The 27,268-nt window shown below is 49.4% G+C and overlaps 2 protein-coding genes across 2 annotated transcripts in view; one reads left to right on the plus strand and one right to left on the minus strand.

Annotated features, from left to right (window-relative positions):
* The first annotated feature begins 1,939 nt into the window (after positions 1-1,939).
* Positions 1,940-10,571, plus strand: UBE2Q1 (ubiquitin conjugating enzyme E2 Q1). The gene is made up of 13 exons (XM_061183398.1): positions 1,940-2,357; positions 4,625-4,729; positions 5,064-5,168; positions 5,799-5,849; positions 7,428-7,568; positions 7,793-7,877; positions 8,146-8,206; positions 8,398-8,488; positions 8,599-8,657; positions 8,739-8,787; positions 9,075-9,170; positions 9,545-9,611; positions 10,080-10,571. Exons 1-13 carry the CDS (start codon positions 2,031-2,033, stop codon positions 10,109-10,111), a joined length of 1,269 nt encoding a protein of 422 aa, XP_061039381.1. The 5' UTR covers positions 1,940-2,030; the 3' UTR covers positions 10,112-10,571.
* A 2,434-nt stretch (positions 10,572-13,005) lies between these two features.
* The window catches only part of TDRD10 (tudor domain containing 10), a 47,283-nt gene continuing 33,020 nt past the window's right edge, over positions 13,006-27,268 (minus strand). The window contains exons 7-13 of the mRNA XM_061185952.1: positions 19,157-19,199; positions 18,311-18,401; positions 17,344-17,491; positions 16,935-17,080; positions 16,551-16,705; positions 13,241-13,311; positions 13,006-13,038 (exon numbers count right to left, since the gene is read on the minus strand). Of these exons, the coding sequence (XP_061041935.1) occupies positions 13,006-13,038; positions 13,241-13,311; positions 16,551-16,705; positions 16,935-17,080; positions 17,344-17,491; positions 18,311-18,401; positions 19,157-19,199 (687 nt within the window). The remainder of the gene's footprint in view (positions 13,039-13,240; positions 13,312-16,550; positions 16,706-16,934; positions 17,081-17,343; positions 17,492-18,310; positions 18,402-19,156; positions 19,200-27,268) is intronic.

Here is a 27,268-nt window from a genome sequence, read left to right on the forward strand (position 1 = left end):
GTTGTTTTCTTGTAATTAAAACTCTTTATAAAATATGGAATTCAGGATCTTCCAAATGGCTGCATTTGTGGTTTTCTTGGGTAAGGGCTAGAGTCAGTGGACATGTGAAAACTTCTTGAGAAAGCATCAGAGGAAGGCAGAGATGGGTAAGGCATGGACTTTGGAGACATGCCCAGGAACTCTCCTTACTACCTGTAAATCCTTGGGCAGTCACTCCTTTTCCCCTCTTGTAAAACAGGGATAAAATGCTTCCCTTGCAATGTTGCTGGCTGGGGTGGGGACGGGGTGTGGGGACGGGGGGGGGGGTGGTTTAGAAATATTTGCAGGATACCCTGACTCAGGAAGTGCTCAGTAAACGGGAATTCTTTTCTTTTTTAATTGATGTTAATTGATTTATAATACTGTGTTAGTTTTGGGTATACAGCAAAGTGATTCAGATATATATCTATATATCTTTTTCAGATTATTTTATATTACAGGTTATTACAAGATACTGAATATAGTTCAATTAACGGGAATTCTTACCACAGCCTTTTATGCCCCCAACTTGCACATTGAGACACAGAGGTGACATGTAGCTAACTGTTCAGCCTTCCCAAAGGAGATAAATAGCCCCAGGAGGACCAGGAACACATCTCAATCATCTTTGAATACCCAGAGCCCAGCTTAGCCAAAGAAGGCCTTTATCAACCGCCACTGACAATATAAATGAATAGCCCAGCACAAAGAACCGAGGTGCACAGTCAGCTTCCAACAAAGGCTAACTCATTTCAGTCCAAGTGAAAGGAGAAGGCGGCAATCCGGCCAGCTTCTCAAGCGCCGAGTTGGCTCGGTAGATTCCATCAGGCCCTACCACGGGCTAACACCAGCCCTTGGCAGAGGAACCTCAGCCAGCTTTGTCCTTTGTGATAGTGCCACCTAGCGAGGCCCCGGAGGCACTGCCACCTACTCCCGGCAATGCCAGGACCACTGCGACAAGGTGTTAGCCGGTGAGACTTGGGACTGGGATTGTGGTCTCATCTTATTGCCTGGTTAATGGTTTAGACTAGTGCTGCTCTCCTTTCAAGACCCGGCAGAGGAAGCCCGTGTCGTCCCTCCCCACCCGCCTCGTCCAGACCCAAGGAATCTGATAAGCGCGAAGAGTGAGCTATCGTCTACCCGTCGTACATTAATTGACCACCGATCCCTTCGTGATTTCCTCGCATCCAATCCTTGGAAGCAGGCAAAGCAAGCATTATTATCCTCATCAAAGTCATCGTACAGATGAGAAAACTGAGGGAAGGTGGTTAATCCAAGGTCACGGAACGTCCGATAACCCAAGCCTTCTGTAACCGGGTCCCTGGTTCCTTCCCCAATCACACGCCCCTCATTTCAGTGTGTCCCCAAGGGGGCAAAACGTCAGGGACCCTGCGCCAAGGACAGGCGTGTGAGCGCAGGATAAATACGGTACAGCGGCGTCCGCAGCTCTCCCACTTTCTTTTCTGCCCACCAAGCGCCCGGCACGTTCACAGCGGCTCAGGGCGGGGGAAAAGGGGCCCAGAGCAGGAAACAGGGTCCCGCACAGGTAGCCCCTGCGAGCACGCGGCGCCGGGTCACGTGAGAGGGGAGAGGCGGCGAGGGCCGTCGGTCGCACGCACGTACGCCGTACGTAAACACGCACTGAGGCGCTGAAAGCTGCGAGCCCTAAGCCCCCGGTCACGTGTGGAGGGTGGCAGTGGAGAACAAGGGGGCGGGAAGGCGAGAGGTGTCACGTGAGGGAGGGCAGAGCAGTGAGGTCACGTGAGGGGGGACGGAGGCGGGGCCGCCGAGGAGGAGGAGGAGGGGCGCGCGGCTTCCGGCGGCTGGGGGGGGCCGGAGAGCGGAGGGGGGTGGGGGGGCCCTGTCCCGGAGGTGGCGGCGGCGCCATCTTGGCGAAGGGGGGATCAGGAAGTGCGGACCGCGGCGGCGGCGGCGGCGGCGGCGGCGGCGGAGCCCGGAGCGGAGGCCGGAGGCTCCCGGCCCGCCGGCCCCGGAGCGGAGCGGAGCGGAGGATGCAGCAGCCGCAGCCGCAGGGGCAGCAGCAGCCGGGGCCGGGGCAGCAGCTGGGGGGCCAGGGGGCGGCGCCGGGGGCCGGGGGCGGCCCGGGGGGGGGCCCGGGGCCGGGGCCCTGCCTGAGGCGGGAGCTGAAGCTGCTCGAGTCCATCTTCCACCGCGGCCACGAGCGCTTCCGCATTGCCAGCGCCTGCCTGGACGAGCTGAGCTGCGAGTTCCTGCTGGCTGGGGCCGGAGGAGCCGGGGCGGGGGCCGCGCCCGGACCGCATCTCCCCCCACGGGGGTCGGTGCCTGGGGATCCCGTCCGCATCCACTGCAACATCACGGTGAGGATCCCCTCGCGTGCGCGTCTCTGGGGGGCTCTTGTCTGGGACTCAGGATCACCCCACACAGCTTTTTGCTCTCGAAAGACCTGGGAGGCCGAATCCCCTCTCGGGGCTCGGCTCCTTTTCTCCAGGTTACACTTGTTTCTCCTGTGCACCCAGAATCTCTACTCTTCATGGTCAGGGACACCCCAACATATGGCGCCTCGACTACTCCTTTTCACTAACCCACCCACATCCCAAGGTTCATGATTTTGGCCTATTTGGGCTACTTCACGACTTTACCTTGACCCCTGGGAATGCCCCTCTCCCCACCACTATCATCTTGAGGTTCCAGGTCTCTGCATTGACCTTAGCTGGAAGGACCTGGCTTGGAACTCTGCAGATTTCAGTGATGCCCCCTTCTCAGTAGTACCTTTGATTTAGGACGTTGCCACCTGTGAGATCCCTGCCCAGGCATCTCTCATTCAACTCCTCTTAGCTCTCTGAATTTTACCAAGTGATGGTTTGCAGTTTAGTGACTCCTCTTCTTCCTCTCCTTTGGATTCCCTTTTATTCTGGTGTAACCTCTAACTCTCCTCCTTTTGCCCCAGCTGGTAGCTGCCACTCCCCTCCTGTTCTCTATGGATATCTCCAGTTGCCCTGGGTTGTTGGCTTTCCTGCTAATGATGGTGATGTGCAAGGGCTATCCCATTTATTCTGAGCGGTAACAGTTCCTTTTCTCCCAGTGAACATCATTCCATCCTAGGCATGCAGGACTAGGAGACACCTTACCTCTCCTGCCTAGGCTACCCTCAAACATCCTGTGAAGAGGGTTGGCCTCTGATAATCTGGGAATGCCTGATACCGCATGGTATAGCACTTAACAGTGATTGATACCACCTGGTGTGATAGTGTTCGCCCTGCTGGGAGAACTGGATAGCAAGCCAGGAGACAGTACTTAATCCAGGCAGGCAGACTGCAAATGGGAGTAGTCTGGGGAAAGACAGACTTGTGAATTGTGTGGCACTTTGGGGCCTGAATTCAATTTACATGGTTCTTGTTTTCTATCCCTTTCTTCCATCAAACCAGGTCAAGGTTTGATGAGGCAAGCCTCAGCTTGGGTTGGATGGTCCCCCCCACCCCCAAAACTCGTGTGTTCCATTTTCCTCTCCCATCTTTTTTCGTACTAAAAAGTTGAGATTGAAGGACTTGGTGTGGTTCCATGAGCTGAAGACTTGAGCATCTTTGATAATTTGTTTTCCTCCAGCATTGAGGATTAGAGCCATGGCAGAGTTAAGACCCCTGGTAGAAGAGGATAAGGTTTTCTCAGCATATGTGGAAACTTCAGGGGTCGATTTTGTACCTGAATTATGCTTCCAATTGCTTAAGGGTAGGTTTGCCCCCTTCTAGCTGCCTTCCCAGTTGCCAGAGGCCATCTACTGTCTTTGTCCCTGGAAGGAGGTTAGTTAGAAGATTCTCAGTCAGACTCTGTGTGGCCCTCATAAAGAAGACTTGGCCTGAACTGGCCCCCTTGGTTTGGGCAGAGGGGGAGTCTGGTCAGGCTGCATTTGGCACCGTGGCTCAGGAATGCTGGGAATGTTAGTAGCGTAGGTTTCTTTCTCCCAGCCTGCCATGTGGAGCCCTACAGCCTACGCCTGGACTGAGAGGGTGGCAGTTTCCCAAGGGAGAGGTGGGGAGAAGTGGCCTTTGAGGGGTTCTGTTGGGAGTGAGGTGGGAAGATTCTTCCTGCTACCCTTTCACGTTTAGGTTCTGGAGACATAATCTAGTTTCTAATCCCTCCTTCCCCAGCTAAAATGAAAGTAATCTGTGGTCTTTGCTTTTTTTCTGTCAGTGTGATTGTGATGAGGTGATCCCTTCCTCAACTGGTTAAGGAGGGTCAGGGGCCTCTGTGTTGGGTGTGGGAGAACTTCAGGTCTGGAACTTGTAGAGGCAGCACAGGAGATAGGAAGTCTCCCTCACTGTTAGCAGGGTTTGGCTCTGCTGCTTTCTGTGATGTTTACTCTTGAGAAAATAAAGAAAGGGACCGGGCTTCTTGGAAAGGGTCCTCCCAGGGACTTTTTCTCCTGGTCTGGGATTTGTTGGGAAGCTGCTTGGTTAGATAATGACCTGCTGCACTGGGCTTGTATGTGTGTGTTTGGGGGGGAGAGGGGCGGGGGGAACGGTGGAGAGCAAAGGGACTAGAAGTCTTGGTGCGTGGCAGGCAGGCAAAATCTAGCTTTCCCCAGAGTCTCCCATCTTGACTGCTCTCCCTGCTCTTTTCCCCTTAGGAGTCATACCCTGCTGTGCCCCCCATCTGGTCAGTGGAGTCCGATGACCCTAACTTGGCTGCTGTCTTGGAGAGGCTGGTGGACATAAAGAAAGGGAATACTTTGGTGAGGGGGCCAGGGTGTTGAGGTGGGAGTGCATTTTCCTCCTGTGACACCCATGCCATGAAAACATCCTGTGAAAGGTGTCTCTGGAAAGTGGGTGGTGCAGTAGCCTGTACATTTGAGGCAGACGTCTTAGGGGAATTGATTCCTGAAGCCAGAGGGAGAGCCTTGCACCAGTCCCAGGGTTCGTCCCCTAAGCTCCTCCCCATGGCCGTGTGGTCTGAGTTTTAGAGAACTAGGTACCAGTTTGGGGGCTGAGACAAGAGCTCACCCACGTACCTGTCCAGATTGGGGTGGGGAAGGAGTGTTTGATGTCACTGTGGTCCCCTACCCCCAGCTATTGCAGCATCTGAAGAGGATCATCTCCGACCTGTGTAAACTCTATAACCTCCCTCAGCATCCAGATGTGGAGATGCTGGATCAGCCCTTGCCAGCAGAGCAGGTGAGCAACGGAGGGGCTTTGGACCCTGTTATGCAGAGTTGCCCCACAGACAGCACTCATAAAATGCATGTTAATTCAGATGAAGCTGCGGTAGTTTCTCTCCAGCCCTACTCCAAACACGTACACATATCATGACTCTTGGCCTCTTCTCCAGATGGGAATCTAGCTAAATGGGGCACTAGTAGCTTCACCTCTCCGATCAAAACTCACTCTCCTGGGCAGGATCATCCCTCATGGGGGGATATGGGGGGGATTTTTACAATTAGCAGTAGGTAGCCATTGGGGACCGAGGTCCCTTGTTAAGATCCAAGAATGCAGTATCAGTCTAGAGATGATTTAGTAAAGGAGGGGTTCTTGAGGAGATAAAACTGGGATTTGTGAGTTAGGTGACAGAAACAGCCATTGTGCTTCTCTTTTATTCTTTGGCATATGGTGGTAGAGGAATAATGGGCTGGTAGTGAAGTCATTCCCTAGGCTGTTGCTTCCACTCAGTTCTGGCTGATGGAGAGGCTGGTAGCATTACGGCCAGGCGCACAGCTTCCAGACCCAGAGGCTCAGGGGAGTAGATCAGAGGCTGCATTCTAGGAAACCACCGGGGTCTGATCTCCCTCTTTTCCCTCCCCACTGCAGTGTACACAGGAAGATGTATCTTCGGAAGATGAAGATGAAGAGATGCCTGAGGTAGGCTTCCACCCAAGGCGGCACTGGTAGGAAGCTCTTTCCGTCAGCAGCATTGAGTGCCCGCTGTGTACAGAGCTCCAGTCTAGACCTGGGGAGAGAAAAATACCAAAGGAAATAAAGAGATTTACTGACCTGGAGGAACAGCAGTGTAGTAGAGGAGGAGACAGGGCACCCATATCCAACCACTGAAGACAGTTAAGTGCAAATCTGTTTACACTGAATAGTCAAGAAGTTAATCGCAGATGGCTTTGTAGTCAGACCTGAGCGGGCATCCTGTATCTCCTAACTCTCTTAATTGGGGAATTTTACCTACTCTCACTAAGCTGCAGTTTTCCTTATTTATAAAATGTGATTATAACAACTACTACATAGGGTTGTCTTTAAGATTAAATAAGGGATTGCATGTAAAATGCTCCATTCAGTACATGATAAATGCTAAATAATTTATCTGATATATTCTCTAAAAACATACTTTTGCAGAATATAACATAATGGTTAAGAACTTGAACTTCAGAGTCAGACAGAATTTGATTCACATCTTAGCTCTATTAAGAGGTGTATGACTTCGGGCATGATAACTAACCTCACCTAGACCTCAGCTTCCTCATCTGTAAAATGGGGGTAATGATAGAATAATGGCATGGTGGTTATAAGAATTAAATGAGCTAGTGTGTATAGCATCTAGTACGGTATCTGACATATAATTAAACATTCAGTAGATATCAACAACTAATGTAGTATTAACATATCTTGCTAGAGTGAGATCACCGATAACTTTGTTTCTCTGCACTGAATTAACATCCCAGGTTCTGCAACTTCTGTAACTCTGTCAGGGTCTTAAGCCTCACAAAGGGCTGGGGATTCCTGAAACATGCTCCTCTCAGACAGCGGACAGCCCTCCCAAGTCTGACTGAGAGGGGCTGAATCCTGGCTATAGGCTCCTCCCCCATATACAGTGAACTACTTCCTCACTTAGAGTGGGGCAAATAGGGACTAATTCTATTCTTGACCTCTACCATCTGCCTTTCTGGACCTCCTTCCTTATTTCCATCTTGGCACTGGGTACCTCTGCATACCTCATCAGGCCCAGCACTTGGGAAGGCAGGAGATTTCTGATCCAGCTTTCTCCTTTAGACCTGGAGTCCTGGGAACTCCTGGGTACAAAAGTCACCTGATGAAACATGAGCTTTGCGTCACAGCGTCAGGCCAAAGTCATTCTAGGAATTAAGGAAGAGTTTCTGCTGCCAAGGGAGAGCTTTAGGGATGGTTGGAGCAGGGTAGGTCTGGGGAACAAGAGAGCTGAGCCTGCTCGCTTCCCCTAGGCCCTTACGCAGCTCTGCAGCTTGAGAATTGAATAGGAGGAGAGATTTGCCACAGCCTTTAGATTGTGGACGGAATGGGACTGGGAGTCTTCCAGCAGTGGAAAGGGTATTTTACTCATTAGCATGCCAGATAAGACTACTGTTCCTTGACCTGCAGCTCTAGGTCAAGTGGGACTGGGAAGGCGATGGCCCCTCTCCACAACGTGTGTTGGTTTCTTTCCTCCTCTATCCCACTCCCACCCCACACCTCCCCCAGGACACAGAAGACCTAGATCACTATGAAATGAAAGAAGAAGAGCCAGCTGAGGGTAAGAAATCTGAAGATGACGGCATCGGAAAAGAAAACTTGGCCATACTAGAGAAAATTAAAAAGAACCAGAGGCAAGATTACTTAAATGTACGTGCCCTCTAGGGAGAAGCTGGGCCAAGGGGTCGGCTGGTGCTGGCTGGGAGGTGGTAGGCATCGAGCATCAGTCTGGGGAACAGAATCCACTTTTGGGTGGGTTATGGGTGTGCCTCATCCTTGCCTAAATCCTGGCTGCCAGACTGCCCCTGAGGTCTAGTACGGTGTTTATAAGCACATGACCGTGAGATGTTCTGTCCTCCATCCCTCCCTTGTAGGGTGCGGTGTCTGGCTCGGTGCAGGCTACTGACCGGCTGATGAAGGAGCTCAGGGATATATACCGATCACAGAGTTTCAAAGGCGGTGAGTTTGCCTCAGAGAGGGGTCTGAATACGAGCTTCTCATAAAGAAGGACATGGTGGTGGCAGCAGATGCACGGATGCTTATGAAGTTTTCAGGCCAAGGACGGAACACCCCCACGCCAGTGGCTTAGATTGGATGCATGTCTATCTGGGGTGAACCTGGAGCCTTTGACCTTTTTTTCTCTCAGCATGGGAGAGGGATCTGCATCGGGGACCACTCACCACTTGGACCATCACCTAATGACACCCATTTTCTTCCCTCCTTCCAGGAAACTATGCAGTCGAACTCGTGAATGACAGTCTGTATGATTGGAATGTCAAACTCCTCAAGTGAGTGGGGACTGTGGGATTGGAAAAGAAGTTGAGTAGTGAGTGGAGCCACTGTGGTGGGAGTCTCCAGGTCCGTCCCAGGGAGCGGGTGTGGGCAGTGGCTTGGCCCTCTGCTGCTCGCCCAGGGTTGGTGGGAGCCTCGAGGCTCCTGAGCTGGACCTGGAGCTGAGCCTGAACTCGTTGCTTCCTAGAGTTGACCAGGACAGCGCTTTGCACAACGATCTCCAGATCCTCAAAGAGAAAGAAGGAGCTGACTTCATCCTACTAAACTTTTCTTTTAAAGTAAGGTCTTCCTTTCCAGTCCGTCCCTGGCCTAGGCTTCCTTCTCCACCTAACAGTGCTGCAGAGGGCACTGGCCTCCCCTCCCTGATCGTTGCCTCTGTCTCTCTCAGGATAACTTTCCCTTTGACCCGCCATTCGTCAGGGTTGTGTCTCCAGTCCTGTCCGGAGGGTGAGTAGCTCAGTAAGGGCAGAGGGTGAGGAAGGGTGGGGAACTTTTGCCAGTCACAGCTGACTAACCTTTCTTCTGCAGGTATGTTCTGGGCGGAGGTGCCATCTGCATGGAACTTCTCACCAAGCAGGTGAGCCTGTCTCTCATTCTTGGCCTGGCTGGCCTGGGCAGCGCTAGGCTGAGCTTTAACCACCCGCCCCCACCCCCTGCCCCCCGGGTTGGGTGATGGGCACAACGTGGCCCTTTCATTCTGCCTCGCAGGGCCTGTACCCACTGACCTGGGCAAACAGGTGATGGCCATTCTGGGAGTGAAGGGCAGGGGCCCCTTCTATAGGTGCAGCTGCTCTCTGGAGAACAAGCGTAAGGTTTCTCTGGAAACTCTCCTGACTTGTTTGCTTTGTCCCTGTTGTTACTTAGGGCTGGAGCAGTGCCTACTCAATAGAGTCAGTGATCATGCAGATCAGTGCCACACTGGTGAAGGGAAAAGCACGAGTGCAGTTTGGAGCCAACAAAGTAAGGAGCCTGGACCTGGGCCTGGTGGGACTGGCTGGAGCCATACACACTTTAGGCCACTAGGAGGCCAAGGCGGCCTTCTTTTAGGGACTGAGAGGATAAAATCTGTGGGCTGGCAGCATCGGATGAGTGGGCCTAGGATGCCCGCAGTGGGAACAGGAGCAAGGCCTTGGTCTGAGGGGCAGCCTAGGACTTTGGGGAGGGTGCAGGTCTGGAAAGGGAAAGCTAGGGGATTGTGCCCTGAGAGGACCTCCCAGGTGGAAGGTATTTAGCGTGTCAGCAGAGCATGGCGCTGGGAGCTGGGACTCCTGGGTGGCAACAAGGCCACAGCTGGCCTTGCTTGGTGGCCTGATTCAGTGGCTTCCTCTCCCCAGTCTCAATACAGCCTGACAAGAGCACAGCAGTCCTACAAGTCCTTGGTGCAGATCCACGAAAAAAACGGTGAGGCTGGCGCCACAACTCGAGATTCGGACCTTTGCCAAGCCTGAGGTTTCCACTTCCAGCCAAACAGCAAGAACCCCTTTTGGTTTCCGAGCGTTTACCACCCATTAACACAGCACCTGCCCCTGTTCTCCAAAGAAGTCAGTGAGGTGGAGGCTAACGTCCGCCACCTCTTCTCAAGTAAAGCCCCAGCGGTCCATAGCGCCGGTAGACTCAGTGCTGCCCCTCTTCCCCACCACCCTGTGAGAAAGCTCATCTCACTCTGCTGTCATCTCAGGTTGGGCGCATCATTCTCCCTTTCCTTATAATCTCCAGGTAGGCAGTTTCTTACCTTCCCATACACCTCCCCGCACTGGGGACCCCTTTCTAGACTCTTTTCACCTTTGACCCTGGAGATGTCTTCAGTGATTGGGGCCGGGAGGGTGGACATCAGCCTCCACCTCACTGTGTTCTTCGGTTTCTTTGCAGGCTGGTACACACCCCCGAAGGAAGATGGCTAACCCGGGAGTGCCATCCCCTTCTTCCTTCCCCAGGCACCACTGGACCAATTACCTTTGAATGCTGTATTTGGATCTCACGCTGCCTCTGTGGTTCCCTCCCTCATTTTTCCTGGACGTGATAGCTCTGCCTATTGCAGGACAATGATGGCTATTCTAAACGCTAAGGAAAAAAAAAAACAAACACAACTGTTTCAAGTACTCAAGACTGACTTACAGACCAACCAACCACCTGGCTGGAACCCTTGCTAGCAGGCATTCTTATAAAAGAAACTTTCGAGCCTCCTTATATTGCTGGAAACTCAGCTGTGCTCCAGACTAGAGCCTCCTTACCTATGCTATGGATTTTTAATTTATTTTCTCTTATTTCATGTACACTGCTTTTTTTGGTTACAGTGTATGATGGATGTGTATGAAAAAAAAATGTATCTTTGGGAAAACAATTACAGTTTGTTAATTTGAAGATGCTGGTCTTGACTCATCTTTATTTTTATCCCCACGTCCCACCCCACCCCCACTCCTGAACTACTTGAGCAGTGGGGGAGGGGCACCAAGTCCTCCATGGCTTTGGTAGCTATGAGGGGCTGCGCTTCGCTGCTAAAGCCAGAGAAAGGTGGAGCTGAAGCACGCACCTGGCTCGCCCCTGAAGGCCTCTGGAGTGACCAGCACTTGGACCCCTGGGAATGCAGAGCCTGGCCTGCTGAACCACAAAGTAGTAGGCTGAAATGATGACCTTAATTCTTAGGACTACTTTTCTAGTCACAGATGTTTTCAGATTTCTAAGAAAGAAATAACAAGGAGGCCTAAGAGGCTGCTTCACAGAACTACTTTCAAATGAACTGAGTAGGGATGGGGGCAGAGTCTCAAGCATGTATGTGACCTTTCTGGTCTCAGCAACATGCTGTGTAGCTAACACTCCAGTGTTCACTGGTTCCCCTCCCTCCCAGCAAGTGGCACTGAAGGGTGATGGTTGGTAGCTCCCTTGTTGCCCCCTCCCGTCTCTTGCTTCATCTGGTCGTATCAAAGAGGAGCCGTGTGGCTTGGAGACTGGGGATTCTTCTAAGGCACTCGTAAGGTGGGTCCTACTGGAAAGGGTCAGCTTTAAGGGGGTTGGTCTGTGTACCTGCGTCCTTACCTCAGGCTCTGAGAACTGCTGGGGAGGGGAGTCTGCTGAGCTGAACCGTAGGTGCTGTGTCTGTTCCTGCTATTTAAAAGTACAGGCGTACTGTTTGCATGTGGTATGCGCTGCCTGCCTCTCCTGGTCAGTGAGCTTGCTTTGAGGCAGAGGCAGAGGCAGCCTCTTTGGACCTACTCTGCCTACAGACTGGATGGTGACAAACGCCAGAGGCCAGGGATGGCTAAGTGAAGACACTCATCTTAGAAAGCCCAGACTTAGGACAGCCATCTGGGAACCTGTAAGATGCCAGAGTTCTGTAATGCTTTGTTTGACACAGCAATTTTAACATTGGTCATTTCTCCCCCTTTTAAGGGATTGTAATGTTTTGCTGCTTCAGGTGGACGGAGAGTTCACCGGTCCCACTCAACGCTGCTCCTACTCCACCACACCACCTGATACAGGGTGCTAATTTATGCTGAGGTGGAGACAAAGAGGGGACCCAAGGGGGAAACTCTTTCATGAAGCTGAAATCTGGTTTTCAAGGCCTCTGAGGCTTTCTTCTGAACTTATCACCAGCCCTGGCTGGAAAGTAGATTGTGTTTTTAGTAATGTGTACTGTGATCTGTCCTCAGTATAATGTATTTTGTAATGTATTTTTCTCATCTACCAAAGGATGAAACAAATAAAATTATTTAAATAGTTTGGCTCTAATCAAATTATTTAAAGAAATAATGGGATCCACATTCACCTGATGTCAAGGGAAGCACCAGCTCCTGTGCACTATAGCTATATAAACACCAACTCTAAGAAAGTCTTCCACTTTTCTTGTCAAACCTAACAGTCCCTTTCATAACCTTACATTAGGCTCCTAATGAAGTTACACAGCATTAAAAAATAAATAAATAAAATCAAGGCCACATCATCCTGAACCAATGTTCTGTCCACTAAGAAGGCAAAGAGAAAGGAAAGAAAACTTATACCCACACTACCAAATGTAAAATAGATAGCTAGTGGGAAGCAGCCGCATAGCACAGGGAGATCAGCTCGGTGCTTTGTGACCACCTAGAGGGGTGGGATAGGGAGGGTGGGAGGGAGGGAGACGCAAGAGGGAAGAGATACGGGAACATATGTATATGTATAGCTGATTCACTTTGTTATAAAGCAGAAACTAACCATTGTAAAGCAATTATACTCCAATAAAGATGTTTAAAAAAAAAAAACTTATACCCTATGCAAGTGTGCATCTATATCCCACGCAGTGTCCACACGGCCGGCACACGGCAGCTTCCCAGTCTCGCTGCTTCGGTTTTAGAGGGCAGCACTGGGGAGGGGTGGCTAGACAGAGGAATCAATCACCCCAAACGTGAAGCATGCCAACATTTATTCACCAAGGCGATGCATCAATGTTTAAATGCTCCCTACCTGATTCTACAACAGAATGCCAGGAAAATTAAGCAGTGGGCCCCTCCATTCTCCAGAATCTGTCAGGGCAACTTATATCATGCTCTGAGGGTACAAAGAAGAGACACAGGAAAGAATACACTGGCTACATCAGACTTTCAACCTCATGGAAGCTTCCCATGTTTGGTTCAAATGTTCACGCTGAGCTGGGGGACGGAAGGCACATGACAAACTGAGAAGTGAGCTGGGGGAAAGGCAAAGGGGAATCCAATCAATCCTGGGCACCGCTGTGGCCTTTTTCACCCCCAAGGCCTCAAGAGTGAAAGGGTAGAGCAGGCTGAATCTAGACAAGAGAAGAAACATGCCGATTGTAGCCATGTTATTTAAACTCTTCAAACTTCAGGATGTGCAACTGGAAGAGAAAGAGAAAATCTGATTGGGAAGGAAGGACTGCCCCCAGGTGGTCCACCCAACCCCTGAACAACTTCAGTTTGTTTCCTCTAAGGGAATGACAGGTAAACCCGCAGCATCCAGGCCGAGGCCAGGGCCTGCAGCTGAGACCCTGGGAGGTGGGGGAGGGGAGGGGAGGGGAACAGTAGATACACAGCAGTTACCTCCAAGTTCAAAGCACCAGTGATTTTCCCTTTGAGGATGCGATGGATAACCTGATATGAACTCAAAATATCTGTAAAACAAAACACAACAACAAAACCTTGGTGGCACTTGGTCAGGCAGGAGGAGCAAGGGAGGGAAGTGAGAAGCCGAGGCTGCAGGAAAGTGTTCTGGCTGCAGACCAGGTCCTGTAGGCAAGTCTCTGCTAGTTAGTGCTCACTCCCTGCTGCCAGGATATCGTGAGATAATAAGCACTGCAGAGGGAGGAGAAGGGGAGGGCAAAGTAAGAGCAAGTAAAAGGAGGCATTATTGTTGTTAAAATAATTACAGGGATCTGGGATTTTACATTCCCTAATGGAAATTCTGGAGACAGAAAACTGTGTTCACTCAACTCTGCTCTGAGAGTTTTGGCTGGAGAGATGGAGGTTAAAAGGCAGAGAGTCTTTTTACCATGACGAGTGCACATTCCTACCTGCTGGGACAAGGCAGGGCAGGGCGCCGGTCAGACACTCACCTTTCTCCAGGACATCTGCCCTTACTCAGCTCCCGCCATCCCCCCAAATTCTGGGACTGTTTGTATGCATGAAACTGGCTCATATCAAGGGTCAGACCTCAGTTCCACCCCCAGCTATGCCATTTTCTTGCCATGAAACGTGAAGAAGTCCCTTTCATTTTCCTGAGGCTTACTTTCCTCATCCATAAAGGGAGAAAAATTGTACACCTGCCCACCTGGCCTCGGGGCCATCTCAAAGTCCACACGAGAGCTGAGAACCCCCATATCCGGGCTGCACACTCTGGCCCCTCTGACAGGCTGGGAGCTGCTCTTTGGGGCAGGGGCTCCTTACTCTGGGCCACCCTCCAACACCCAAGCAGTCAGGTTCAGCCCACCAGAAGCTCCCAGGTCCTGTCTGCTGGCACTGGCATTACTCCCCAGGCCGAGCAGCAAGGGCCCTCTTCATGCAATGACCCAAGGTGACCTCTGGGTGGTGCCCATCAGCCTAGCAGGGAGGCTTGGCCCTGCACTTTGGGGAGGTGCTTTTCCATCTTATTTTGTGTGTATGTGTGTTTCTTCACATCCACTTCTCCTCCTCAGCCCCCAAAGCATTCTTTCACTCTTTCACATCTCACCTAAACCCCAGTCTCGAGAAGGGGCAGAGCAAAGAAGGGGCCTCTCCGTTTCAAGGGTGTAGAAACTGAGGCTCCACAGGTGCCTGGATCTATAGTAACAAACACCTCACACTATACACAAAAATAAACTCAAAATGGTTTAAAGACTTAAACATAAGGCATGACACCATAAAACTCCTAGAAGAGAACACAGGTAAAACATTCTGACATAAATCATAGCAATATTTTCTTAGATCAGTCTCCCAAGGCAAGAAAAATAAAAGCAAAAAGAAACAAATGGAACCTAATGAAACTTTAAAAGCTTTTGCACAGCAAAGGAAACCATAAACAAAACGAAAAGACAACCGATGGACTGGGAGAAAATATTTACAAATGATGCGACCAACAAGGGGTCAATTTCCAAAATATACAAACAGCTCATACAGCTCAATATCAAAAAAACAACAACCCAATCAAAAATGGGCAGAAGACCTAAATAGACATTTCTCCAAAGAAGACATACAGGACTTCCCTGGTGGCGCAGTGGTTAAGAATCCACCTGCCAGCGCAGGGGACACGAGTTCAATCCCTGGTCTGGGAAGATCCCACATGCCACGGAACAACTAAGCCCGTGCGCCACAACTACTGAGCCTGTGCACTACAGCCCGCGAGCCACAACTACTGAGCCGGTGCACCACAACTACTGAAGCCCGCGTGCCTAGAGCCCGTGCTCCGCAACAAGAGAAGCCACCGCAATGAGAAGCCCACGCACCGCAACGAAGAGTAGCCCCTGCTCACAGCAACTAGAGAAAGCCCGTGTGCAGCGACGAAGACCCAACGCAGCCAAAAAAATAAATTAAAAAAAAGACATACAGATGGCCAACAGGCACATGAAAAGATGCTCAACATCGATAATTATTAGAGAAATGCAAATCAAAACCACAGTGAGATATCACCTCACACCAGTCAGAATGGCCATCTTCACCAAGTTTACAAATAATAAATGCTGGAGAGGGTGGGGAGAAAAGGTAACCCTCCTACACTGTTGGTGGGAATGTAAATTGGTGCAGCCACTATGGAAAACAGTATGGAGGTTCCTTAAAAAACTAAAAATAGAGTTACCATATGATCCTGCAATCCCACTCCTGGGCATATATCCGGAAAAGACAAAAACTCCGATTCAAAAAGATACATGCACCCCAATGTTCATAGCACCACTGTTTACAAAAGCCAAGACATGGAAGCAACCTAAATATCCATCAACAGATGAATGCATAAAGAAGCCACAAAAAAGAATGAAATAATGCCATTTGCAGCAACATGGATGGACCTAGAGATTATCATACTAAGTGAAGTAAGTCAGACAGAGAAAGACAAATATTGTATGATATCACTTATATGTGGAATCTTAAAAATAATACAAATGAACTTATTTACAAAACAGAAACAGACTCACAGACAGAAAACAAAATTATGGTTACCAACGGGGAAGTGGGGAGGGGAGGGATAAATTAGGAGTATGGGATTAATAGATACACACCATTATATGTAAAATAGATAAACAATAAGGATTTACTGTATAGCACAGGGAACTATAGTCAATATCTTGTAATAACCTCTAATGGAAAAGAATCTGAAAAAAATATATATATGTATAACTGAATCATTTTGCTGTAGACCTGAAACTAACACAATATTGTAAATCAACTATACTTCAATTTAAAAAAGAAAAGAAAAAAATAAAGTAACAAACAGCACATCGGAGGAGATACTGAGTCCAAATGCTCTAACCCCTATGGTTGGTCTTCAAATTCCAGTTTTCTTCTACACAGAATGCTTCTCTAAAGAAATCTTAAGCAAAACTCGATGTACATGAAACAGATGGAAGCTGAGCCACTCTGGCAGAAGCGAGACTGGGAGGCTTGCCCTCCCCTCACTCCACCCAGAGAACTCAGCCTTTGGGCAGCACCTGAGTTTCCTTTCCAGATCTTGTTGCTCAGAGAGACCAGGTGTGAAAACCAATTCTCAAGAAGCAGCTTTGCAAGGGGCAGATGCCGAAAACTGGGGTGACATCAAAAGAATAGAGGCTGAAGGGCAGGCATCCTGAGGGCCTCGGCTGCCCCGGACGCCATTCCCGCTGAGGTCCCAGAGGCGCTCACAGCATCTCCTGTCTCCAAGTGCTCAGGAGGGTGGAGGGCACCTTACCTTTCTCCAGCATGAATGGCTGAGCCAGGGGGGGGATGGTCCAGAAGTCGTCACTATCCAGGCTGCGCAGGGACTGCACTGGGATGGTGGCCAACTGGCCGAAATCAATGAACATGACAACAGCCCAGGAGTCCACTCGGTCCAGCACCCAGCACCTGGCCAGAGGGAGGGAGAGGAGGCTTGTCCCACCTGGTGCCACGCACAGCAGTCCTCACAGAGAGGGCTTGAAGGTCGGGGCTAAGAGGAATGGGAGTTTCCTACGCTGTTCCCCACCTTGGACGGAGAGGTGATCAGAGGAGAGATACCTTGAGAGAGGAAGCAGCAGCAAATAAACGAGAGTCCAGAGGATGGAGACGCAAACCTGCAGCCCTGCCTGGCACACACCTGTTCCAGGCCCATCCGTAATCGCCCAGTTGGTACTCGGCCAGACAGCGGGTCCCGCGCCGCACAGCCGAGTCGTGCAGGTAGGGCTGTTGCTCCTCCGCCTCGGCCAGGGCTCTGAACAGCGCCTGCATGTTCTGGTGTAGCGTCTGTGGATGGTACAAACGCCATGGGCCTCGCTGCCTGCCCATCACACGTCTGTCTCTGCAGGTGTCACCTGTTACGTCAGCACCGCTGATCCACCCCAAGGGAACTGAAGGTATGACGTGGGAGAGAGAATGAGGCTCAACCAGGGATCAGAGTACGGCCACTCTGGATGTCCACCGCTGACGGGCCCCCATCACCACGCTTACCCCAGCAGGGCCCCATGAGGTGGCACCGAAGCCCAAGAGGACCACCAACAAGCCTGTACCTCCGTGACATGCATGGCCCAGAAGAAGGGGGTCTGAGGGACAATACTAGTCACCAACAGCCCCACGTCCCCGCCGATGCTGTGGATGGTGGCCAGCCAGCCCAGGTCTCGGAAGCATTCCCTCAAGAGCAGCACCAAGAAGGACCCTCTGCAGGAAGAACAGGGAACAAAGGGAAGGGAGTGAACACAGGAGTGATTCAACCAACACCTGTCCTGGAGGATGCTGGGCAGGAGTCACCCTGACAAGAGGGCTGTGCATCCCCCCAGGGTGGGAACAAGACAAGTGCCCAAGTAATCATAATGCGGAGCAAAGGAAGCACCACGCCAGGGGACACAGGGGTTGGAGAGTTTGGGGAAGGGGAGAGACAGAGGGAAATAAAAACACACCAGGGAACTCCACAGAGAGAGACGGGCAAAAGCCCTCACTGGGCTGACCTTGGGCTTGCCTGAGTGATTCATGAACCTCAAGTGATGCAAGTTTGGACCGTCCACAATGCAGGACACGTCTGCAACGCCCAAACCACTCCTCCCTGTGTTTAAGCACATGCCACACCTCATCCCACCACTCCACGAACTCTATCGCCTAAGTCACACACGGTTAGAAAGGCAGACCTGCCACTTTAGAAAAACGAAACAAAAAACACACATCCTATAGCATTTCAAGTCAAACAGAATATTCTGGCATCCCTGACATTAAGAATGGTGTCTGCCGTTAAAGCAGACGATGTGGTGGACATGCCAATCTCATGGCATCCAGAGTAGGGGAGAGTCACAGGCCATCACTGTACAGAAATGGAGACAGACTGTGTAAGTCACTGCGGGTCACAGCCTTAGAGCCTGGGTCTGACGCAGGAGTTCCTGAAAACTTTATCCCCCGCCCCAGTACCATCCTTGCCGCCACCCTCTAGGGACTGAGCAGACGTTTATAGTTGTCCTTTGCCAGCCGCCTCTCTCCACCTCTGCTCACCTCATTTCCATGGGAACTGCAAAGATGCTTGTCCTCGGTTTCTCTGTCTCACAGGGGTCAACAGAAGCTTTAGGAGTGAGCTGTGTACAAGCTGGAAAGCAGAAGGTTGTATTCTGGAGGCACCAGGGCTGTCTCAGAGGACCGTACCCCACCTGCCCCCCAGAAGGCCCTGGCCCCACCCTCAGAGGCAGGATGAGATGGGAAGTGAAGCTACATCCTTCTAGGTCTCGGCCTTCACATCCTCAGCAGGGTGGGGAGGGTTTGCTGGATGACACTCTTTAATCAAGAAAGCATCCTAAGGAGGCTTCCCTAGTGGCGCAGTGGTTAAAAATCCACCTGCCAATGCACAGGAAACAGCTTCAAGCCCTGGTCCGGGAAGATCCCACATGCCACGGAGCAACTAAGCCCGTGCACCACAACTACTGAGCCTGCGCTCTAGAACCCGAGAGCCACAACTACTGAGCACGCGTGCCACAACTACTGAAGCCTGCTAGCCACAACTACTGAGCCCACGTGCCACAACTACTGAAGCCCACACGCCTAGAGCCCACAACTACTGAAGCCCACACGCCTCTTCCGCAACAAGAGAAGCCACCAGAATGAGAAGTCTGCGCACCGCAACTAGACAAAGCCCTTGCGCAGCTATGAAGACCCAATGCAGCCCCCCAAAAAATAAAAATAAATAAATAAATTAATTAATTAAAAGAAAGCATCCTAGAGGAATAAAAAGGGATATTTCCTACACTGAGGGGTCAGCGTGGGACAAAGCTGGAAGGGAGGCTGGGAGAAGTGAATCAGGAGCTACAAAGACATGTCCTGGGAACAGATGGCAGCTCAGGATCTCACCAGTGGTTCTGGCAAATCCTTGACCAGAGGCCTTCTCCAAACCCTAGGGAGAAAAAGAAAAGGTATCACTCAGGCATAGTAGTATTCGTTTCACTGGTTTACATGCTGAGTCTATCCAAGCAGATCTGGAGACAGCGCAGCAAAAGCCCCTGTGCAGACACAGGCTTCAGCTGACTTTTGGGACTCCCTCCACTTTCTCCTTTCTCTCGGGTTGGGGGTCCTGAGTCAACCGAAGACAAGAGGTTCAAGGAACAGGAAGGGAGGAGGGAGGGAGGTGCTGCCGGGGGTGCTCGTCGGTACCTACAGGTGCAGAAGCCCAGCACTGCTTAGCCCGGGAGGCCCCTGCGGGCACTTCTTAGGGGAGAAAGAGGTGGAAATGGTTACTCTGGCAGCAGGGCTGGGTGGAGACAGAAAGACTACAACCCTGCAGCCCTCAACCCACGCTGGCTTCCCTTGCTCCACCATCCACACCTGGAAAAATCCCCCGCCCTGGTTACACCCACGGATCTGCCCGCCCTGCCACTTCGCTGCTTACCCCACTCCCCGCTGACCGCTACCTGAGAACACATGCGGCCACTGTTCTCAAATGGACATGCCACAATCCCATGGTAAGCCCCTAGTGAGCTTCCTTTCCTTCCCTCCAATGGACGGCACCTCACCCCCTCCTCTCTTCAAACCCTCCATATTCCCCACCCTCCGCCCACCCTATGAACCTGCCTCTTCGTCAGGAGAAAACTGGAAGCAACTGGATGGGAGGCCCCTCATCCTCTCACCACCCAAACCGCCGCCCCCCCCAGCCCCGCCCTCCCTGCCATCCCTCTGTTACCGTCTCAGAAGGGTCTTGCTCTGGGGCTGGCACTGTCTCGCCTTCTCGAGGACAACACCCCTGCAGCCACGGCCCTTCTCCTCTACTGCCATCTCTCTCCCGGTGGACACCTCCCACCAGGAAACAAACATGCTCCATTATCCATGTTTGCAAAGACCCTGCCTCGTCCCCCACCCCCTCTGGCAAGCACCTTTCTCTGCTCCCTTCACTGAAAGGGGTGTCTAGAGTCCTGTCTCCTTCCACGCCTGACACTTTATCTTCAACTCCTTCCAGTCAGGCCTCCCTGAAGTGGCTCTGCACGGGCTCAGCCACGGTCTTCGTGTTGCCGAATCCTCCACGTCCTCCGTTCTGAAATTACTGGCAGCATCCCACCCATCCCCTCTTCTAGGAAACATTTCTTCTCTTGGCTTCCTTGACACTGCACACATCTGGCTTCCCCTCTCTTTCCCTGGCTGGCCCTTTTCAGCTCAACCAATACATGCTGGCACAACCCAGGACTCGGTCCTCTCCTCCATCTACCTTCTCTCCAAGGTCATCTCCAGCTCCACGGTTTTAGGTATCAACAACAGACCACAGACTCCCAAACCCAGATCTCAAGCCCCAAAGACTCTGTGGAATTCAACTCCAACATGGAGACGCCTCCTTGACAGGCCAACCAAGAGGTACACAAACTCAGCATGTCTAAAACGGACCCTCCACAAGCGGCTTCACCTTGGCTTTCTCAATTTTAGTAAGCTGCATCATTATCTACCTAGCGGCTCAGGCCAAATTCATCTCTCTTTCTAGCTCTGCATCAAATTCATCAGCAAGTCAAGCCATCTCTTCCTCCAAAACACACCCAAACCCACACGCTCCTCTCTCTCCATCTCCACCACCCCAATACTAGCCATCACCATCTCTTACCAGGACCGTAACAACAGTGTCCAAAGACGCTGCCACACAGGCTCCTGCAATCCAGTCCCCACCCAGAAGACACAACCTCTTACAAACCAAAATCAGATCACATCACTCACCTGATTAAAACCTTCCAACACCTTCCCATTGTGCTTACAAATAAAACTCAAAGTCTCCAGGTGGGCTCACCAAGGCCGCCATGATCTACCCTCCTTCCCACTGACCTCTTCTCTGCCCACTTACCCCTTTCCCCCCCATGTCACACTCTGAGGCATTTGTAGGTGGCCCCTCTGTCTGGAATGTTCTTTCCCTGGTCTTACCCATGGTAGGCTGACTTGTCATCCAGGGCTCAGCTGAGAGGTCACTTCCTCACAAAGAGGACTCCCTAAGAACCATCTAAGTGACCCCTCTCCTCTCTATCACATCACCTTATTTCAGTTCTCTGTCTGGTACTATTGAGACAGGCTGGGCCCTGGGACCCTTTGCTGCTGTGCCTGTACCTGGACACACGTCTCCTCGAGCAACGAAATACAAGGAAACTATAAGGGACTAAAAATAACTGCGTGCATGTGCAGTAGGGGCAAAGATACAAAAAAGACGGAAAACCCAAAACCCAACTGCCACATCTGAAGAGCCGGGAGCAAAAGCAGGGTACTGCGTAAGCCCCCTGCACACAGCATCACCAAAGGCGTGGGCAGACCTCCTAAGCCACCCCTCTGGCCCGAGCGCTGGACGCACCCCTACCCTCACCCCATATACGGAACCAGCTCACCCTGCCTCGGGGAACCGGCAAGGGAACCTGTGGCTTGTTTTCACTCCCCCCGCTGCTGCAGGAGGGCCCCCAATAACGCCTTGCGTGAATTTCTTGTCTGGCCCATTATCAATTTCTATTGATTAAGCATGCCAAGAACCCTGGTTGGTAACACTATCTGACATTTTCTTTTTTTTCTCTCTCTCTCTTTTTTTCTGTGGGGGGGGGCATTTTCTTATTTATTCACTTATTTATTGGTTCACTATATGTGTCTTTCCACTGGAATTTAAACATTACGAGAATGTGAATCACATCTGTCTTTTGACAATTACCTTCATTGCTGAGGTAACCCCAGGGCCCAGAACAGTGTCTGATACATATTAAGCTCTTAGTAAATATATGTGAAAGAAAGTGACAGAGAGAAGAAAAAGAGAAGGAAGGAGGGAGAGAGGAGAAATGAACTGGGGCAAATTCTTAATCTAAGCCTTGGCCTCCTCTTCAATACCATGAATCACATCTGATGTGAGGATTTAGTTGGGCCAGTATCTGTTCAGGACATGACATGAAATAGGTGCTTAATAAATGGAAGCAGTATAAGAGAGGTTAAAAGTGCAGGTTCTGGAGTCAGACCGGGCTCCAATCCTGGTCCCAGAACTGACTGGCTCCTTAACTTTGGCCTGGTTACTTGGTGTCCCCATCTGCAGGATGGGACAGTAGCAGCACCTACTGCTGTATTTAAACAGGTTCACGCAGCAAAGCGATCAGAACACAGCTCGCAGGGTGAGCCCTCCGTGAGTGAACTACCACTGTCAACCGATGGGGCCCAAATCAAATCTCCACGCTAAACCATTCTGCCCCTGCTGTTTACCTACAACAAAGCAAAGTGACGGTGTTAAAAACTGTCCTCTAGCCAAGCACAGAAGGTGCCTTTTTATTTAGAATCTCCTAAGACAGTTCCAAATACCAATCCCAAGAATCAATTATCAGCAGTGGTTTCAGGCTAAAAATTATTATTAATACAGAAACATTTAAAACCATTTGGGGTCTAATTATTCCCTAATGATTTAAGAGATAAATATAACAAGCCTGTTTTGCCAGTTTGTGAAATTAAGTTTCAGAAGAAAATCTATACAATTATCATTCAACCACCACAGCAGACAGGTCATCCAAAAACAAACCTCAAATTTCAGTATGTCTGCAGCACAGAAGTGGCCACCTGGAAGCTACAGAGATCAAGGCAGCACCTCTGCTGCCAAACTAGCAGATTTTAATTAAGTTCTATTGTTGCTATAAGCACAGTTACTCTACGCCCAATCAATCAACAGCTGTTAATGGTCTCTTTACTTTGTTCTGGGACATTACTACCAGCTGGTCAAGCGTTCCAAGAGGTGGCCTGGTCCAGAATCATGCTGGTGAGTCCCAGCAGTGGGAGAGAAAACACAGGGCACACAAAGGTCAGCGGCCAGAAGGCTTTCTGGGGCGGGGTTGGGGGAGGGTCCCATCCGGTTCCCCTGCACGCCAGGGAGAAGCTCTCCAACCAGTACTGGGGGGTGGGGGGCAGAGGCCTCACATGACACTCAGAAAAGTGGTGGCCTCCCTGAGACTGCTCACCGCCACACCCCTGGCCCACTGTGGTCACCCTGGCCATCACTTTTAAGGCCCTGTCTCTACCTGGGGAACTGCACCTGGAGTCACCTGAAGGGCACATCCACGTGGAAATTTAATAGTTACAGCTTTAACCCTCAACTGCTTCCCTGCCACCCAGTATCACACCTTGTACTTCAGAGATCACAGACACAGACCTTGCTCTCAGGGAGCCACACTGAGTCACTCCACACATATTTATAAAATGCGGACATTCTAGACATGGCCACCATGAAGCTCACACTCTTGGTGGGGGCAGCAGACAAGAAGTATACAAAGAGGTATAAGGTTAATGACCATAAGGGCAAAGAAGAAACGCAAGTCAAGGAGAGGGGACAAGAGGGCAGGGGTGGGGGAGGGAGTGATGGCCGAACAGACGCCTAAATGAAGTGAGAAGGCAAACCCACAGACGCCTGGGAGACGAGCCTTCCGGCTGGGAACACCTGACGCCCTAAGGTGGGGACGTGCTTGGTGTGTTTGGGGAATGGCACTGGGGCTGGAGTAAGAGACACTTGCATCTCTTACCTGGACCACCTGAGACAGGTCTTCTGCTTCCACTCTGGCCCCTGGAGTCTATTCCACAGGGTCGCTTTAAAACCTAAATCTCGGTGAATAGATGAACTAATGGTGGCACATGCATACAACAGAATACCACTTAGCAATAAAAAAAGAATTGCTGATGGTGCGACCGCATGGATGAATCTCAGTAACATTCTGCTGAGTGAAAGAAGCCAGACACAAAGAAGCACATATGGCATGATTCCATTTACATCAAACTCTAGAAAGGATAAATCTCATTTAAAGTGATAGAAAGCAGGTCAGTCACTGCCTGCGGGGCACGAAGCTGGGAAAGGGCACAAGAGAACCTTTTGGGTGACTGAAATGGTCTATATTTGATTGTGATGGTGGTTACATGGCTGCATACACTTGTCAAAATTCATCAAACTGTACACCTAAAAGGGCTTCGTTTTACGTAATACTTCAATAGTTGATTTTTTAGTGTACATTCGTGAAATCTGGTTATGTCGCTCCCTGCTCAAACTGTCCAGTGTTCTCATTATTATGTGACTATATAAATACCAATTGCTGCTGAATCAAGTTACATGCTATGAAAATTTTTTAAAAATTTTAATATTAATGGGACTTCCCTGGTGGTCCAGTGAGTAGGACTCCATGCTCCTAATGCAGGGGGCCCGGATTCAATCCCTGGTCAGGGAACTAGATCCCACATGCATGCCGCAACTAAGAGTTTGCATGCCACAACAAAGATCACACGTGCCACAAACTGAGACCTGGCACAGCCAAAATAATTAATTAAAATAAATAAATAAATTTATTTTAAAAAAATTTTAATATTATAAAAAGTATGTATTATGATTACTTTTATCCTTATACAACCTTCTCCAGGAATTAACTGCTCCTTTTTTCCCCTCCATTTACTTGGATTTCCTTAAATCTCTGGCTAAGTTTTCCCACACCCTCCAATGGCTCTTTATAACACCTCTCCAGTCAATTTTATACTTTTCTTCATACAAATGTCACCCTGGAGTCTCACATCATCCTGCTCTGGCTGGACTGAGTGCTGTATAACAAGTGTTCTACCCCTTTGTCATCATCTGGGAAGTCTCAAGTCCCCCTCCTGGGTTGGACCTCCTGCTCCCAGCTTCCCTCATTTTTTGCCTTATTGCTTCATTGTACTGGAGCATATCCCTCCATAGCTTTCTGAGAACAGCTACATGGGACACACATTTTTTGAGACCCTACATTTGTGAACAAGTCCTTATTCTACCTTCATTCTAGAGTAATTTAATTAAGAACAGATTTGGGGTTAGACATTATCTTCCTACAAAATTCAATGACACATTCCAATCCTATACCCTTCAATGTGGATTCTCTTTCTGAAGCTTTATCCAATACTCTAAAATATTTCTATAATGTGTCTTGGTGTAGGTTTTTATTTTCCCAGTCATTATCCTGGGTACTCACTGGTTGCTTTCAAACTAAAAACATATCCTTCACTCCTGGGAGACTTCGTTATATCATATGATATTTTCTCTCCCATGTTGACCTGAACTCTTCCTGCATGTATATGTTGCACCACTGATCCTCTCATTTTACCTTTACTCTTCTCTAAAACAATTCTACTACAAAATATTTCGATTGATAAATCCTCTCCCCCAAAAGATACTATAAAATTTGACAAAATTGTCAAAAACAACCATTTCAGTATTCTGGAAATTGAACAGAAGCATGCAACAAACAGGGTGTCTGTTAAAAAACAACAACAACAGCAAACTACAGGCCCTTGGATAAGAATATGAGACTGAGGTGTGTCAGTCTGGAGCTTCTCCCACTCCCTGGTCCTTTGGCTGATAGTTCTACCACAGTAGGCAAAGCTGTGAAAACCGGTAGCTTCAGAGGTGGCTGACTTTACTGAAACCTTGAAACATCAGAAAGTAAGAAAGAACATGGTAAGAAAAAATATGGGTAAGTACAATAGGTTTTCCTTCTCATGAGTTTTCTAAATTATGTTTGACAGTTGAAATAAAAATTGTAACTGTCCAATATGGTTCTAAATGAACACAGAGGACATATTTAAGAAAATTACATTATAAACAGGGGAGGGTAAAGAGAAGTAGGGTTTCTATACTTAACTCAAACCAGTAAAGTCAACAGGCATAGACTATGTTATGTATATATAACATAACATCTAGAGCAACCACTTAAAAAGGTATACAAAGAGATACACTTAAAAAACACTACAGCAGAAGCAAGAAGAACTACAATTCTGCAGCCTGTGGAAGGAAAACTACATTCACAGAAAGACAGACAAAATGAAAAGGCAGAGGACTTTGTACCAGATGAAGGAACAAGATAAAACCCCAGAAAAACAATTAAATGAAGTAGAGATAGGCAACCTTCCAGAAAAAGAAGTCAGAATAATGATAGTGAAGATGATCCAGGACCTCAGGAAAGAATGGAAGCAAAGATCAAGAAGATGCAAGAAATGTTTAACAAAGACCTAGAAGAATTAAAGAACAAACAAAAGAGATGAACAATACAATAACTGAAATGAAAAATACACTAGAAGGAATCAATAGCAGAATAACTGAGGCAGAAGAACGGATAAGTGACCTGGAAGACAGAATGGTGGAATTCACTGCCACGGAACACACTAAAGAAAAAAGAATGAAAAGAAATGAAGACAGCCTAAGAGACCTCTGGGACAACATTAAACGCAACAACATTCGCATTATAGGGGTCCCAGAAAGAGAAGAGAGAGGGAAAGGACCCGAGAAAATATTTGAAGAGATTATAGTTGAAAACTTCCCTAACATGGGAAAGGAAATAGCCACCCAAGTCCAGGAAGTGCACAGAGTCCCAGGCAGGATAAACCCAAGGAGAAACATGCCAAGACACATAGTAATCAAATTGACAAAAATTGAAGACAAAGAAAAATTATTGAAAGCAACAAGGGAAAAACGACAAATAACATACAGGGGAACTCCCATAAGGTTAACAGCTGATTTCTCAGGAGAAACTCTACAAGCCAGAAGGGAGTGGCACCATATATTTAAAGTGATGAAAGGGAAGAACGTATAACCAAGATTACTCTACCCGGCAAGGATCTCATTCAGATTCGACGGAGAAATCAAAAGCTTCACAGACAAGCAAAAGCTAAGAGAATTCAGTACCACCAAACCAGCTCTACAACAAATGCTAAAGAAACTTCTCTAAGTGGGAAACACAAGAGAAGAAAAGGACCTACAAAAACAAACCCATAACAATTAAGAAAATGGTAATAGGAACATACGTATCGATAATTACCTTAAACATGAATGGATTAAATGCTCCAACCAAAAGACACAGGCTCGCTGAATGGATACAAAAACAAGACACATATATATGCTGTCTACAAGAGACCCACTTCAGACCTAGGGACACATACAGACTGAAAGTGAGGGGACGGAAAAAGACATGCCATGCAAATGGAAAT

The sequence above is a fragment of the Eubalaena glacialis genome, chromosome 3 (genome assembly GCF_028564815.1).
Source record: "Eubalaena glacialis isolate mEubGla1 chromosome 3, mEubGla1.1.hap2.+ XY, whole genome shotgun sequence".
NCBI classification, from domain to species: Eukaryota; Metazoa; Chordata; class Mammalia; order Artiodactyla; family Balaenidae; genus Eubalaena; species Eubalaena glacialis.

Coding starts and splice junctions, on each gene's coding strand:
- UBE2Q1 (XM_061183398.1), top strand. CDS start 2,031: ATGCAGCAGCCGCAGCCGCAGGGGCAGCAGCAGCCGGGGCCGGGGCAG. Junction 4,730..5,063: donor TAAAGAAAGGGAATACTTTG/GTGAGGGGGCCA, acceptor CCCTACCCCCAG/CTATTGCAGCATCTGAAGAG. Junction 8,658..8,738: donor TCTCCAGTCCTGTCCGGAGG/GTGAGTAGCTCA, acceptor TTTCTTCTGCAG/GTATGTTCTGGGCGGAGGTG.